This window comes from Zonotrichia leucophrys, chromosome Z (genome assembly GCF_028769735.1).
Source record: "Zonotrichia leucophrys gambelii isolate GWCS_2022_RI chromosome Z, RI_Zleu_2.0, whole genome shotgun sequence".
Taxonomy (NCBI): Eukaryota; Metazoa; Chordata; class Aves; order Passeriformes; family Passerellidae; genus Zonotrichia; species Zonotrichia leucophrys.
In genome coordinates, this window is record NC_088200.1 from 14,296,560 (window position 1) to 14,313,657 (window position 17,098).

The following is a 17,098-nucleotide window of genomic DNA, read 5'->3' on the forward strand; positions in this document are numbered from 1 at the left end:
CCACCATCTATTTTTCAGAACACACAAAAAGAGCTGTAGTATAAGTGTGACATATATGGAATTCTAAAAATAAATTGTAACCTCAACTGGTTCTCTAGCAATTTCATAGTGGTAAAAAAACCCACTACAATGTATTTAATTTTACTGAGGTTTGAGTTTGTGTTTTAAATCAGTTTCTGAAAAAAGATTAATTGTGTCATGGCCTTTTTTGAGCAAAACAATGTATTACATCAAAGACAAAACACTGAATATTTAAATTTTTCAAGGTGTCTTGTTTTGTTTTTTTCATGAAAGAAAAAGACTTTTTTTTCTCAACATTTTTTGCCAAGTCCAAATGTATACGGACAACACCAGCTGAAGGTACAAGCCAGATTTGTGGGGATAGGCATTCCCTCTACTGTACTGTTACTTCTAACAGCTGTTTTGGTAATGAGGAGCCAAAGCTCACTCATGGAAAATACGAGTTCAGCAGTTTATAATCCTAAATCTAGGACATTTTCCCCACATGAATAAACTGCACCAAAAAAAACCAACAAAAAAAGGCCAAAAAAAAAAAAAGAAAAAAACGCCCAGAGAAAATCCCAATCATATTCCAAAGCAAAGCAAAACAAAACAAAAATGACTTACTGTCTTCTTCAACATTTTGACGGCGTAAGGTTTCTGGGTCCCTTTCTGCCTGCATCTGTAGACAATGGATGTAGCCCCACTAAATTTAAAATAATAAAAAAAAAAAAAGGAAGAATAGTTGGGTTGTACATACAACTCTTCGAATCTGTCAACAAACAGAGTTGCCTACATTTTCTACTCCTCCCAGTTTGGGCAAAACTATCTCACTCTTCCCCACAGATGCAATAAACCCTCCCCCCCAAAATCCAAGAAGTGTCAAACCCCCTCTGTATTTAACCAGAGCACTTCAGCAGTCACTCAGCCAACAGAAGTTGCAAGAGTTTATCATCCTTCTTGGCCACACCTTTTCTGTCTCATGGCTATCTGTGGATGTTTCCTTGGATCATCAAGTCACCACATCTTGTCTTTGTTAAGGCAACACACCTGCAACAATAACTTATATTGGGGGGCCTGCTCACTAATTGCTGATGACAGCAATGGTGAAACAGAAAATTTTTGCGCTGCTCCTTGCCCACTGGACCAAAAGACCAAATTTGGCACCGAATGGAGGAGGCAGCATTTTAGGTTAATTCAGTGGAAACTGGTGGGACTTGTTCACAGCAAAAGTGGACTGAGCTTACATCTTCCCTTTGCCTTCAAGGTGTAACTATTTGAATGTGAGAAGTCTGAGCACTCATAAAATTATGGCTCTGCTGGATGGAAGGCACTTCTCTGAGTGCATAGTTGGGGCAGATGGTGTCCAGAGGGAGGGTCAACTTGCTGTGCTTTACTTGTTGCTGTCAAGGAAGGGCTCTGTACTCTGTGAATTACTTAAAGAGAGGTTGCAACCTCTGGTAAGCTCATACTAGTTACAAACCATCCAGATACCTTTGTTTTCTACCCAAAATAGATGCACTGAAGCACCATCACTGAACTTAAGGGATTTTTGGAAACTTCCTTCCCTCAGACCCACTCCAAGACTCAGCACTTCTAAGTAGCTGCATATTTTTAAGGAAGAGAGGACTGCAGTTGTCATATATGATCTCCTGAACAACCACTGCAGAACCACAGCAGCTCTGCAGTGAGTGAATTCTCATGCATACCAGATGCCAAATTGCACTGCAGATCCCTCTGAACCAGGAGGAACCCATCTCAGTGAGTCTACAGGAGACAACCATGACAGGAACAGCTTTTTTTTTAAACAGTAGAATGGCATAGCCATGCTTGACCATAAGAATAAAGCTGTGGCACAAGGTTCATTATTATAGGTGCTGTACAAAACTGCCATGGGTGCCCTGCTCTTCTCCCTCCTCAGCATGGGCCAGACAGGTGCCATACAATGCTCTGAGTAGTAGGCACATCCCTATTTTCATAATTTCACGAGTGAGCACAAGAACTAGCAATTGATTGAGAAGATTTATTCCAGAAAGCCCTCTTCATAAGGAAAGGTCACCTGTGGCAAGGGTTGTGAAGCTCAGTCATCTGAGGGCTTCTCTGCACCACATATAAATTAATCTTCACTTCATCTCAAATGCTAAAATGATTTGTCTCTCTTCAAAGTATATTGATAAACGTGTGGGAGTACTGAGAGCTTCAGTGACTCCCAGAATCATTACATGAATTTAATTAGATCTCCTCTCCTTAGCCAAGTCTCCAAAGACTCTATTTAGCAAGAAGAAAAAATATATCACATTAAAAAAACCTCTCACATCTTTTAAATACAACAAAACTGTTAAAAGACAGAATTCTAAGAATGTGCTGTGGTAAGGTTTATATCTCCAGTACTTCACTGCAAGATTGCAATGGGGAAGTCAGTGCATAAACTGCAGATCACTGATGTACCCTGCTTCACATACACAAGTGCAGTGCAAACATTAAACTCATTAGTTTACATATGTCCTTACAAAGTAGGCAGCAAACTTTCTAGAAATTATTGTATTTGGGTGAGGGCAGAATTAGAGAAGCTATTTAACAGCAGCTATTAATCCAAATAAATAGATGATAATTCCGTACAAATCTCTCGATGCTCACTGCTGCTGCGGCAATGGAAGGCAGACCCTGTCTCTCAGTAAAGCTACTGTCAGTGTTTGCATCATCAATTCGCAAAGTCTTCCATGTAAATAAGAGCCTAGCCAGTAGAACACCCCAGATTATTTAATTGTCTTAGTGATGAGATGGACATCTCCACCAGGAAGGGAAGATAACATCACTCCACCTTTTACAGCTCATTTGACTGTACCCACACGTGGAAGACAGGCAGCATAATGCTTGAAAGAGATGTCAGACAGTCCAGAGAGATAATCCAGTCGAGCAGTTTGACATCAGGCTCATTAGCCAATATTCAAAACACAAACAAAGGTGCTACTTTGGAATTTACTCTCTATTGTACAGATTTCTGCATATCCCTGCAGTCCTAATTTGGTGTAAAATTGATGAAAAGGCATGGCAAGACTTGGGAACACTTTGAAAGATTTTGCTTCTGATTTACATGGCTTTGCCCAGCTCTCACCAGCCAGGAGAGAAAACACCTAACATTAGCTAACAACCAGCTCTACTCCTCTTCCAGGCAGAAACCAGTACAGGAAATCAGGAACAGGATGGCAACCTGCTCACACCACGTCTGAGGCTAAACAGCAGAGAGCCATTACTAGTATGGACCTGATTCCTTGCTTCTTTGTTGGTAAGAGAGTATCTTCACTCCTTCACAGTTCAAATTAAAAAAAAAGGTAGTGGGGAGGAGTGGTGCAAGCAGAAATCAGGCAATGGAACTAAATGTAAATGCACAAACAGAACAGCCTCATGTAAATCTAGGTGGTTTGCTTTGCTTCTTTCTTTGGCTCCCTGCTGGAGCTTTCTGCTGAATCAGCACATGCAGCTTTCCCAAGTGACTATGTGACTTGGAAGGTCACCAATTGGAGCAATTCAAGCTTTCATCATCAAAGAGCAGTGGGAAGATACAGCTGCAAGATTCTCATGTGAACCTGAAACATAGAGAGCTGCTAATTGTAACCTCTTGCCCCTACCCTAAGTTTTTCGCAACATCAAACCTTGACTGCCCTCACCCTGCTTCTGAGAACCTCCTCTCGAATTTGCATCAACTGAAAACTTCATTGATACATTTTGTCAGACTGCCCAAATATACAGAAACCAGGAATCCTTGTGGCAACATGCCACTTCCCTTGGAAATGGAATTCATGGCCGGACGGGCAGACCTGCACCCTCCCAATGTCCCATTTTCTGCAAGGGGTGTTTGCCTTGTCTGAATGATAAATGTAAATCCTGCTATAGAAAGAGATCACCCATACCTAAACGGTTAAGGCACTTATTTGATAAGAAGCAGACAACAGCACTAGAGACTTTTTAATCCAACCCCATTACCAGTTTAAACGGGAGTAACTGAGAGGGCCCTGAGCTCAAACAGCTGATAATCACTTGCAGAAGGGCATTGCAGAGTATGACTGACAAGTGACCCATTACCAGTTCAGGCTAGAAACCAGAAATCATGTCTCCAATATTCCACAAGATTACTCACTGTACTGTGTTTGCCTATTCAGAATTGATTCGGTCAGCTTTTGCCTCTTTGCATTTAGTGAATATAGACAAATATGTATGTCTTTGCATTCACATTTATATGCAATACTTATTATATATATTTGTGTTTGTAAGTGTGCCTTTATTTACTTCTAACCAAAATTAGGCTTAAAGGAGCATCCAGCAGCGGGTTTTTTGCACCTTTGCCTGGAAACAGTCTACCTGAATTCAAAACATAATTTATTTGAAATTGGCTGGAATAAGAAACATAGGGGGGGAAAAAAAGGAAAAATAAAAAAAAAAGGAAAGGAAAAAAGGCATATTCTTGTATTCTTGGAATGTGTAGTTGGCAAAGTTAGAGAATAGTAATTAGAACTGTTGAAAATATTGCCATTCTCCTTTACTCTCATATGTATTTCAGTCTGGAAATCTGCTTAATGATTCTGTTATTCTGTTAAAGATTTACTTTTAAAAGCCCAGGTAAAACTGTGATCAAGCTAAAGAAGAAAAGCAACAACAAGAGATCATTTTATTGTGAAGATGCCAAATGCTTTACTACAAAAACGTGTTTATATATATATATATATATATATCTCAGAAAAAACCTGAAAATCATTTATACATCTTTACTGTTTGGTCATAATGCACAACAAAAACACTCACTTTTGTGATGCCACCTACAATGCAGACAATGACAACACATAAGAAAGCTCATTATGTCCTGTGCATGGAATGTATCACAGCTGAGGCACACACAGCCCAGTATGAGCACAGAAATAGTTTTCCTGAAGTACAATACTTCGGTGGCATGATAAATTCACTCACCAATTAGTCAACCAATGTAATTGTGTGCCACTAAATACATCAAAATAGACTCAAATTCAATAACTGGCCTCTGCATGTGTGTTGTCCAAGACATGATTTTGAAAAGTGCTTTTAAAATATTTAAAATGTGCAAAACCTTCTGCCTCCTCCCCACCCACCTCTCAATATACAATTGGTTGAGCATTCTGGATTATTTTTATTACTATTCTCAGGTGTTACTGAGCTTTCAATGATTTCAGAAGGACACTGTTTTAAAGGCTGGGCAGCAGCACCACAGTGCCCTGCCTGTGCTAAGGATTCCAGACAGCAAGACTGAGAGAAAAGGCATGGCCACACCTCAAATAGATGCAGTCAAAAATAGTGGTGTCAGCACAGATGGAAGAAAGGCAGGGACGCCCAGAAGGGGTGTTAAAGAGGTGGAAGTGATCAGCAGAATTTGCACATAAAGGAGAAAATGGAATTTGCAGGATACTGCAGTGGAGCCTGGCAGAGAGAGAAAATACAAAACAAGAAAAGACAGAATTTGACCCAGTTTGGAAAAAGCCTTTCTTCCCTGAAACCCACAAAAAGCTTCTGCCTCTGAAACAGGAAAGGCAACCAAAATGAAATGCAGCCATATGTTTACTTGGCCACAGGTAGGTAGTAAAAGTAAATTCCTCGAGCTGCAGCTTTTAAAATAAAATAACACTCATTGGCAGTAATTTCACTGTAAGAAGGAAATTCAATCTTTTCAAAAGTAGGTCAGCATTTCCACACCATGCCCACTCATCCTGGTTTTTATATTGCCTTTGAATCAACTCATTACAAATACAGTCCTCAATGTAATCTCCTGTAAATTTCATTTGGATTAAATTCCTTAAGTTCTGGATTGATTTTTAAAAAATAAATTAATTTGTGCTTCATGTAGTCAAGCAATAATTACACAATCAAGTTTGTCCAATAAAAACACTCGAAAGAATGATCGGTCCCAAGAAAACTGTACCTGGTACAAAGCCATGGAAATCTGTGCTGCCAAAACTGCAGCAAGAGATCAAAGTCCATTATAGGTTTCCACAAAGAATACTGATTTCTTTGTACAGTTTACAGAAGTATAAAGTTAAAGCTCATTAATTTATGTTTTCTTAGATGTACACTAAAAGAGCAAAATGGATTTATAGAAATGAAATTACTATTCCTGGACTGCCAAATTAAACATCCTGTTGAAGTTAAAAGACTGGACAGAAAAAACAAAACTAAACAAAACAAAAATGTTCAAAACCAAACAAAAATAAAAAGAAAAAAGAAAATCTATTAACAGAGAGGAACTAAAATTAGTTTAAGAGTGCATATTCCATGGTATTACTAATATTGCCTTCACTTTAAAAAATACATTCATGTAAATTTGGAAATTCTCACAACTTGTATTACATGGAGAAGTATCAAACAAACTCTTTTTACAGTAATCTAACAAACAATTCTTAAATTATTCAAATCTAATCTCAAAGCTTCTTCTAAATATCAATATCTACATATACAGGGCTTGCAGGCAATTGCAAACCACTGCAGCCATGCCTTTTCTCTCATTATTTCATGACTTGTAAACAGAATAGAAAATTTCACAAAACATATATCACTTAGGAGCAGCAAAAAGCCTTGGATTCCCACATACTATGAGGAATACAACAGATCTTTAATGAAGGCAAGGTTAGTGGGAAAAATGTGCATGGTTCTGAAAAGGAAATCTAATTCCAGAAATTGTGTTCCAGAGTTCTGGATGGTTTGATTTTTAGAATGCTGAGTAGATTTTCTAATATTTGAGGTGAAAAGACTTTTCAGCAATTGTTTAGACTGGCCTACAAAGGCAATGCAATAGTTCAAAAAGATATTTTTTATATTCAGCCTTCACTGCACTCAGCAGATAAAAGGATCCTTAGATAAGCACAACAAAGGACCTACACCATTAAAAAAAAAAAAAAACCAAAGTGTAATCAAACTAATGCTTGCCAATATTCTTGAACCAGTAAATGCCACAGATAACAGTTTGTAGAACTATAATTCCTTAGACTTGGGGTAGGTTGGCTGCTGAAACACACTAATTAAAATGCAGCAGTTCAAGCCGCTCCTGCTGCGGTGGCTGGACCAGCAGCTGATAATTCCTGCTGGGACTGCAACAGCACATTTCTAACTTGCTTCCAAAGAAGCTCCTCCCTCAAGTACTGCAGGAAGTTTATAGAGGACCTCTATAAAGTTTTAAAAGGACCTCTATCCCACAGAGAGGCTAAAAACATTGTTGCACCTGGATGTAGTGTCTTTTTAAACTGCAGGAATTCAGTTAGGTGTCATGTTAGCTTCATCCATATTAACATTAGATAATTTCCCCCACATCAAATGCTAAAATTTTAAAATTTCAGTTTAGCTGGTAGGTAAATATTGAGAACAAGAAACAGACCCCCAGCACTGGATCTGACTTTACTGCCTTTCACTGAGTGGAAATAGCTGACACAAACTTACAAGCAAGCATCATTATCTCAAGCATTAATTTGAAAAGCACAGAAGCAAAACTCAAACTACACCGACATCCAGAGGTTACTGCTGTACTCTGTGTACATTGTTCCCTTGAGGTAACCCACCTTTCTGAAATCTGGGTTCCTAAACAAAACTTCAGGTATGATTGCTGAAATGCAGATACAAGGTGAAGATTAGAGCACTTCCTACAGCACTGTGTAAGGAAAAATGTATAGAAAATACATTCACCATTTCTTCTTTTTCCTTTACCCCCTCTAATATGTTGGGTCGGACCACACATTGGAATAGCTGAATTTCTTAAAACACATGGGAGTTCTCTGTAGGAAACCCAAAGTTTTTCCTACCAAGTCTGAAAATGGTCACTTAAACTTGGCTGAAAGTGAACTTATAATAGTGGGGAGTTCACCTTTCAACATGAAGCCCAAGAGACCCAGAAACTGATCTTGAATATTTTATATGGAAATTAGTTTTCCTTGAGAATGCTGGGTTTTTTTCAGGGACTGGAGAGTTCTTAGCTACTCATGTCTAAGCAGTTCAATAAAATGAGGAGAGCAAAGAAAAGAAGGTGGAAAAGTGGACCAAGGGAAGCAATGCCTGCTTTTGTCCTCAGTACTGAACTCTGGACACAGTGAGGCAAATCTTCAAACACATGTTCTAACACTACGTGTGCAAGATGCAGCCCCAGATCCTTGGGCTGGCAGTCTCAAGGGTTTTCTCACAGTCACAGACAGATGCTGTGCACAGATATGATGTGACTGGCCTCCCTAAGTCCCACACAAAGCCTGACAACTGAAACTATCCAGTGAACTCACCCCTCCTGGGAATACATGTGCCTTGTTTAAAACACCATTTCAACCCCTGTCTCATAAGCAGCACTTTTCTCCCCTCCTCTTAGAAGATCCTAATGAAGAATAAACATTATTTATTTAAACTTTATGAAGAGTGCATGTGAGGAGAAAAGAGTGCTGAGCAGTAAAAACTCTGTAAAACCTTCTGTGTTACAAGACTTCCTTCCTGGGCCATTGCAGAATTACCTGCCTGGTTTATTTTCCTGGTGACGTATTCCTTCACCAGGAAGTATTTTGAACAGTCTGTACTATGAGCAGGTGTCAACATCATTGATTACTGCTCTTCATGACAATCTCCAGATGCAGGAGGCAGACTGGACTTCACACTAAATGACAACATGTGGCAGCAAGAACATCCTTGCATGTTGACTCTGGTTCCCCTGGTCAAGGGAAGGGAAGCAGTGAGGAGGTTGTGGACTTCTAACAGCTTGCTCTGTACATAGGAAAGTCATCAATTGAAATCAGACAGGGAAAAATTAATGGTTGTTCATGTCTGCACATTTAAATCTAGCTTTGAACAACTTTACAACCAGAAAGTTTAGGTCTAGGCATTTTATGGATTCTGAAAGCTCATGTGCCCATGTGTCTCCTTAATAGCCCTCTTTTTGGTAAGTTACAAAGTTTTCTCCTTGGAGGTTTGTGTTGTGCTGAATCACCAATTCCTATGCAATGTCTTCTCTGAAATAAATTGCTTTTGCCAAGAAGTTTATGTTCAGTGGCAGCCCAGAATCCCTTAGCACAGGACAACAAAGAAAATTTTAATATATCACAGATTCAAAAGTTCTTGGGCTCTTTTTAGCTACTACGTATGTTTTCTTCTTTAAACCTTGTGGGACAGACATTTTGAATCATAAGCTATAAGACTGAAAGCCAGGCAATGCAAAATAATTTGGAGGAATGCATAATATTTGACAATGCTCCCTAAATTAACAAGTTCTATAACATTTTGCATGTATTCTGATCATATTTAAATATATTATCAAAAGATAAAATGAAATAGCTAATTTTCCATAATAGAGAGGTCTTTTAATCTGCTTCTTCTAGTATTTTTGTCACAGTCAGAAAACCCAACTTGCCATTATCATAAAAATTACCTGCAGACTTAACACATTCTGTAGCATTAACAAAGCTACAGAAGAAAGATGAAGCTGCAGCAGAGAGACACTGTTATTACTTATAAAACAGAAGAAAATTCTTGAGGAAGTGAAGAAGGCATATACTCTGGTGCAGGTTTTGCCAGTGAGAGTTATTTACATCAGACTGAAAGAGTTTGCAATCCTGCCAGGCCTGGCAGCCAAATGTCAACTTACTGCAGGCACAGGGCAGGTTTCAAGTCACATCCTGTCTTCCACTAGCTTTTCCAGCTTCAGTTCTGGTGGGTGGGAAACACCTAAGCAGGTCTAGATCTTTCTTAAATGCTGGATTTATTCTACATGCACAAAGGAAAAATGCTGCATCAGTCCTCAGCTAACCCGCAGAGGCCATGCAGCCCTCCCTACCACCCACCCTGGTGCCAGGCACAAAATGGACAGAAGCTGGGATCACCACACCTTCCTTGTCAGGGACACATGCACACCATGCAGGACTGCAGTGGGATGTGCTTGGCAGCCAGGTACCCTCCAGGTTTGCTCCATCACTTCCATTTCATCAACAGGATTGGGGAGAAGCTGGTGGGGAGCTTGACAGAAAACATTTTGGGTGTAGATGAGGACAGAGAGATCCCTTACCAGTTTGTAACATGGGCATAACTGACTTGGCTTGGAGAAATTAATTTTAATTATTGACAATTATAAACAGAGTGGAAATTGGAAAGAAAAATCTTACATTAAGACATATTTTAACCATATTATCTTCAGGCTTGGAAGAGAATCTTGTGCTTTTGTGGTGTAATTATTTATGTGGCTTTTACTTTACACTGGTGTGTACAGCCAAGTCGAAGAACATTAATGCTGCACAAAGCACTGTGTGACAGGAAGGATCTCTCCCTCTCCACTGCACAGGCAGAACCCACAGAAACATGGATCAAGCAGCCACTGTGAGGGTGGGGTTAGGCCATGAGCTCTGGAGACAGAAAGTCAGATGGGATATCCCAAATGTGTCTCAGGGAAAGAAAAATACCAACAACAAAACCACCACCACCAAAAAACCCCAATCAACCAAAGGCAGTGGGAGCCTGTGTATTCAGTTCCAGACGTTCTGTCTTTCTGCTGGTCAGCAACAGTTCTGCTCATTTGTCTTTCTTGCTCTGTTGCTGCTCTTTCTGGTTTTGGTGCTTTATAACTGGACTACCAGAGACCATGGAATTTGAAAATGGAATCTTTGGTGCTGCTTGTGTGAGATGGAAGGCAGCGGGCACAACAAAGGCCATGGCTAGTAAGATGGGAGGCCCTGGGAAGGATTTTGTGAAGCAGAGAAATGTTACAAGACAAGAAGAACAGAATTTACAGAATCAAAAGCCTCTCATGGTAAAGCTGTGGCCTGTGTCTGCTTTCACTCTCTGAGTTTTGTCTGTCCTTAGTCGCAGCCGTGCATTGTGAGCAGCTGGCCTGGCTGAGCTCATCTGGCCTTAGAGCTACTGGGGCAGAAGCAGCAGAGGGGACCAGCAGTGACTCCCAGCCACTTGTGGCACCGAAGCTGGGAGTTCCCTTGGCCAATGGCAGTGCTGGCCTTCAGCACAAGCACCTCTGGCACCATCTTCAGCAGCTCCAGTTCAAAGTTAAGGGGCAGCCTCTTGCAAAGCCTCCCTCCAGCTCCATCCTCAGAAGCCTTCGTGCCAGCAGGGACTCTCATTTCTGGAGCTGTGAAGGTTAACAGGTCTGAGCTTACAGGCTGCAGGTATGACTGGCTTGCCCACATTCCCTCCTGAAATGCATTTATGTAATTGGCAATTTTGCATATTCACATCTTCTCCAGATCTTCCTGCAATATAAAGATGGAAGTTTTGACTTCCAGAGCTAAATGAAGCTTCCAGTTCTTTCTGCATCAAACACAAGACCAACTTCCAAACCTGAAGCTCTTTCTTTCCTGCATCAGCTGTCACCTGGAGCAATGATCTATATAAAAAAAACCCATTTGTAGTAGGAATGTTTCTGTGTTTCAGTTCAACAGACTCCACCTAGTCCATACCCCCCTGCCCACAGTCACTCTGAAGGATTGCAAGTGAAAACTATGATATTCCTCCCAGAAGTTTCCTTCTTCAGCACTCTGTGATGAAAATCAGCAACTCACCAGTGAGATCAGGACTCTGACTCAAATATTCTCACACCTGCTCTAATTGAGCCTTTAACATTTTAAAGATCACAGCTTTTTCCACACAATGTTTTCTTTGCTAGTATTCCCTACTAATTAAAGTACTTAACTTTTTCTTCTTTTTTCTCTTCCCCCACTACAGTTTTAAAATATATTGTTTAGTAAATTTAATCAATAATGCTCCTTCATCTTCCTCCCTTCTCAGTGCTACTGCTGTATATTCTGTTCCATGTTGCCTTTTCCACTTTTCCTCAAATTCCAATTTTCACCATTCTATACTTTGACAGCCCCTAGTGCAGCTAAACCCACAAAAACTTCAACAGGGTGCTAAGAAGCTCTTCTCAATAACCATGATCACAGACCATCTTGGTAATCAATCACACACATCTGCAGGCAAGTATACACTGAATTGTTCTCATGACAGTGTCACCACTACTCAATCCTTGAAATTAGGGAACTCTTTTTACAAAGTATGAAATTGTTGTTTTCAAGGAGAAGATTCCAGAACTTCTCATCCATTAACATCTTTCATCTTTTCTTTAAGTTCTCTACACTAGTGACTGATCAAGCCAGTATTTAATTGGTGATGCTAGAGAAAGGCTGCAGTTTCCATTTTTAAAAGACTGAAGCTTTTTAGCTGTCAGAGCTGATCTGTAACCCAGGATAATGAATCTCATCTAATCAGTGTCAGTCTGTACTCCTCTACATAATGAACTCAGCACAGTAGTGTATTAGATGTTTGGAAATAAATTACTTTCGTGTTCTCCCCATCATACTGAAACTTCAAGCACAGCGTACTCCAATGACATACCTGAAGAAGTACATCCATACTCCATTTTCAAACTCCACTGGAATGTAAAACAGAATTGCATTTGGGCAGTATTTAAGACATAGTCTGTACAGGATTCACATGTTCACATTTTAAAAAGATGTTTTTAGAAAGGCTCTGTGTGTATCTTCAGAGAGTGACTTAAAACCAAACATGCAGTCATGTTTACGTCCACGTACTGGTTCATGCTCTTGTAAGCCCTAAGTGGGTGACAGCCATGCAGATCAGCTGTCCATGCCAGCAGGCGGCTGCTGTGTGCCCTGCACAGCAGCGGTGCCCAGCAGGCACATCTCCAGCACCCACATCAGCCACAGCCTGGCAAAAGAGCTGTGGTGCGCCAGCAGGGTGGAAGGTTTGGACATGGAACTTCAAAGGCCTTCTGTTCTCAGACGGGCAGGTTCTTCTATGTCCCTCAGCAGCACTTGTGTGCCCACATCTCTTTTTGTGTCCCTGGAACCACATTTGTGTCCCTGCATTCTCCTTTCTGTCCTCACACATCACTTTTTGTCCCTGAACACCCCTTTGTATTCCTGCACACTACTCTGTGTCCCTGGAAACTGCTCTGTGTCCCTGCATGGTATTTTGCATTTCTGCAAATTCCTCTGTGTCCCTGCACATGACTTTGTGTCCCTATACATTGCTCTACGTCCCTGCACACCCCCTTGTGCCCTGCAGATTGGGTGTCACATTGACATGCAGAACATTCTCCTCTGAATAAGAACCAAGCTGTGAAATGCATCTGTAATTCTGCCAATCCTTCCCACAATTTCTTTTCTTGATGCTTGGAGAGAAACACCTTTAATGAGATCTCATGTGAAGTCCAACTCTGCAAAGTTAGCTTTACAGGTGTCAAAATTCTGCTTCTGGTCTTGTGCCTGATTTGGCAAAATTTATTCAAAATCAAAGAATTCTTTTTTGAAGATTTAACTGCAGATGCACAAGACTCGTGGTGATCAATCACCATCCCTCTAGATGCTCAGTTATGCTTTAACAATATTTTCTGTACAAATACCTAGTTATTAATGTTTTTATCTGACAAAATAGCACAAAGTTTCACCCTATATCAATATCATGTAGAATTTTAGTAATGTTGGGCTCTCAAAAGCTTTGGCTCCAAAAAGAGAGGCAAAATATAATATAATTTTAATTCTTTGATACATCCTAAAAAATATATCTTTAGGCTCACTATTTTGCTGAGAAGTTTATCCACATTTTTATTCAGAAGAAATATTTTCCTTATTCCTCCATCTGAACCTTTGAAAATCTTTTTTTTTTCCCAGTGACTTAGTAACACACCTGTTGGCAATGGCAATTTGTGAATTCTGTTAAGAATCAAATGCTTTTAATGAAACAACACTGAAGCTTGTTAAACTTTGAATACACTCTCAAACTTCAGAAACAGTTGCAAGCACAAGGGTCACAGCAATCTGTGTAGGAGGATGTCCTGTCTTGACAAAAGACCAGGTGGTTATGGCTGACAAAATATTAATGATTGTGGCTAAACAGTCCTTGCCCTTTAGAGAGAGCTTTTTGTCTTGCATTTTCTATAAATGCTCGAGGATCCAAAAGGTTTGTGCACAGTGCAGACTGTCGCCTCAAGGACACTGGAGGCTCTGTCCCACTCTGTCCCTTTCCTCCTGCAGCTTTCTGGTTTTTCCATTCACCCATTGGAGCTATCAGCACTTCTGTAATTTATTGCCCATGATCTGTGTTGCTCTCCCCTTAGCACTTCTGCATTTTGAGAAGACTGAGCACTATTTCAGCAACTCTCATGGTCCTATTTGGGGTCAATTAACAAGTCAGGTAGCCGAACATAAACGAAAATACCTCATATTTAAAACATTACAGACTTAAACTGTAAAATATTACAACCTTAAACAGTCTACTTTTTCCCTGTTTATAGAAAAAATGTGATTCAGTGATGTGATGGAACTACACTATTTCTACAAACTGACTCAGGCACAAAAGATATTTAGCTGTAGGAAGCAAGAACAATGAACACAATCTCCATAAGATCTGAGGACTGCACATGCAATCATGTGGTTTGATTTTAATTGCAGGACACTGGAACATGCACAACATACATGCATTGGTGCTAATGAGGGTTTAAGCCCACTTCCCTCATCTTTATTCTCCTGCTGAGCATGCATTGTAAGAAGAAAACTGATTAGGAGATAATCTAACAGCTTACCACACTGAAAACAGTAACACTGACAAAAATCCTGGTTTTTTTTTTGTTTTCCTAGGGAATGACGTTATGCAAATGGAAACAGTAAACAGGACAATCAGAAGCACTAAGATGTTTTTCTAGTACTTACAGGGAAGTTTCAATACAAGCACTATTCCTGCAAACCATTTTCCCAGTGAAGGATAAGTTTAGCCTCAAATGCACTCTGCTGCTGCTTGAGACACTCAGAAACTCTCTATCTCCTTTCAAAGGCAGAGGCAGGAAAGAAAGTTGAGGCAGGATATAAAAAGAGAAGAGTGGCTTTCAACTATGGATATCTAGGTCTGAAAAAGAGTTTAGGTCAGAAGTGGGATGTGGTGATGTCATGCAGCTGTATTTGTGGACAATGACTGCACAACATAGAAAAATATGTCAGTTAAAGAACAAAGCACACTCAGAGCAACTTGAAGAACCAAAGCTGTCATACCAGATTATAGAAAAACTGTGTAACACCTGTATATCTGTATCTATTTGTCATTCAGATATAAGCAATAAATTTACACCAAAGCAGGTGCTACTGAGATATTTCCATCTGTTATATATTCTTGTTCTTCCATGAAGCTAATTATAGGCATTACAAGCCACTTAGAAGCTTCAGGTAATATATTTAAAATTAATTGCTTCATTTCTCCATACTCTTATTTATGAGGAGGACTCTTCAAAGCCCCCATCAGTCCTCCCAAGAAAAAACCTGTTACCTGAATACCACACTGCTATAACGCACTTACTGCAGCATCCCTGGATTTACCCTTACGGCTGCATTTAGCTAATTAGAGTGCTTTTTACATCACTTTTTTTTGGTAAGCCTTTCTACAGCAGCATAAATGCAAAATTTATCTACAGGGCAAATTTGCCAGCCACAAAGGAGTAGGACTGTTCCTAATTGCAGGGTGCTGAAGTGTAATCTCTGTGAAGAGGAGTAATTAAAAGTCTTAAATTTCTGCCTTAATTGCTCCAAAAGTAAAAAGTAAAATACACATTCCTTTGGCAACATCAGTTTTCTAACACAGAATTACTATGTCCTTGAAATAAAAGCCACACACGGGCCAAAAACCAGCCAACAACCCCCTGGCCCCAACCAAACAACAACAACAACAACAAACACAACAGAAGAGGGAAATTAAAAAGAAAGGAGATATGTACTTCATCTACTTCTTAGCTTTTACCAAAGGGCAAAGATCACAGACCTCACAAATATCTTCACTAACACCTAAGTTTACTGTGGGAGCTGTTTTGCAGTGTAGATCTACAATAGCAGAAAATTAAGTACATTTCCTGAATTATTCCCCCAGGGCAAACCCCCTTAATTTTAAAATATAGGGTTTGTGCTATTTTGTGTCAGGAATCTTACTACATGAGAAACTGATTTCTCAGTGTGTGACATCAGTCTTTCATTTTTTGTTCTCTGGGGAAGTAAAATTAAGACAGAGTTCTTAAGAAGTGGCATATTGGCCTTCTTGAAAGGTAAACCCTGGGTATTTAAATGTGCTCCAGCTCCAGTGAGAATTTCTAACTTCTGACACAGTTCATCTCCACAGCTTTCAGCAGGGTGGGCCTGGATACAAGCAGAGAAATCAGAAGCTGCTGCAGAAATGCTGAGCTAGCCTGGCCATATGGTGAGCTCTGGAGAGAGACAGGGAGAGAGAAAATTCTTAAAAGGTCATCCTGACTCAAAAGACCCACGTTGTTCTGGTTGATTCATCTGCGTTGTGAAACAGCTCCCAGGTGTGGTCACAGGGTAGCTCTCAAGAGATAGGAGAACAGGACAAATATTATGAAGTCACACTCAGCAAACATACTTCCATATGTCATGATTCCAAACAACATTCTTATTATTTACTGCTAATCCTCCCTCTCCTCTCAAAACAAAGGAAGGAAACAGGACAGATGGAGTTAGAATATTTCTAGTGTGTTTATCAGCAGGAAAACTGATGTACATTTACAAGCATCCCTCTTGCCAGTCACATAAAGGAGGACACACTGCATTATTTGCACCAGTCAGACATTATCCCTTTGCTGGACTGACACCACATTGCCCCTGCTTGGGAACCCACTCCTGGCCCACTGAGCTCCCACGCAGTGATTCACTGCCCATGAATTCAAAGGGGTCCCCTCCACTGCACAGCAGCACAGTCAAGAGCAGACAATTCAGCCATGAGCTCCAAACATTGCCGTTCTTCACTGCAGCACAGAAGGCAAAGCACCTCACCAACACACGGGGACTGAATGTAGAACTGTAAAATCTAGGTGCGTGATTTTGAGCCAGAGATTTTTCAATCCTGCATAACAAAGATCAGTGCATGTTGCATTGCCATTATCATACTACAGAGGAACAAAATGCTATTGTGGGCCACAAGAAAGTGAGAAAACCGTGCAACATTCCTGGCCAAAGTATATTTTGTTCCCTTATTTCATTTGCACTTTAAAATACTGAGCTGCTCACCCCAAATGGTAATCAAAAGAAAACCTCCCTTTGCT

At 40.2% G+C, this 17,098-nt stretch overlaps 1 protein-coding gene across 3 annotated transcripts in view; it reads right to left on the reverse strand.

The window, feature by feature from the left end:
- CAMK4 (calcium/calmodulin dependent protein kinase IV) overlaps positions 1-17,098 on the reverse strand; it is a 137,475-nt gene that overhangs the window by 77,553 nt on the left and 42,824 nt on the right. For 2 of the 3 annotated variants that reach the window (XM_064735446.1, XM_064735447.1), the window contains one exon: positions 628-706. The exons of the other annotated variant lie outside the window; for it this stretch is intronic. In XM_064735446.1, coding sequence (XP_064591516.1) covers positions 628-706 — 79 coding nt within the window. The remainder of the gene's footprint in view (positions 1-627; positions 707-17,098) is intronic. 3 annotated transcript variants of the gene reach the window in all.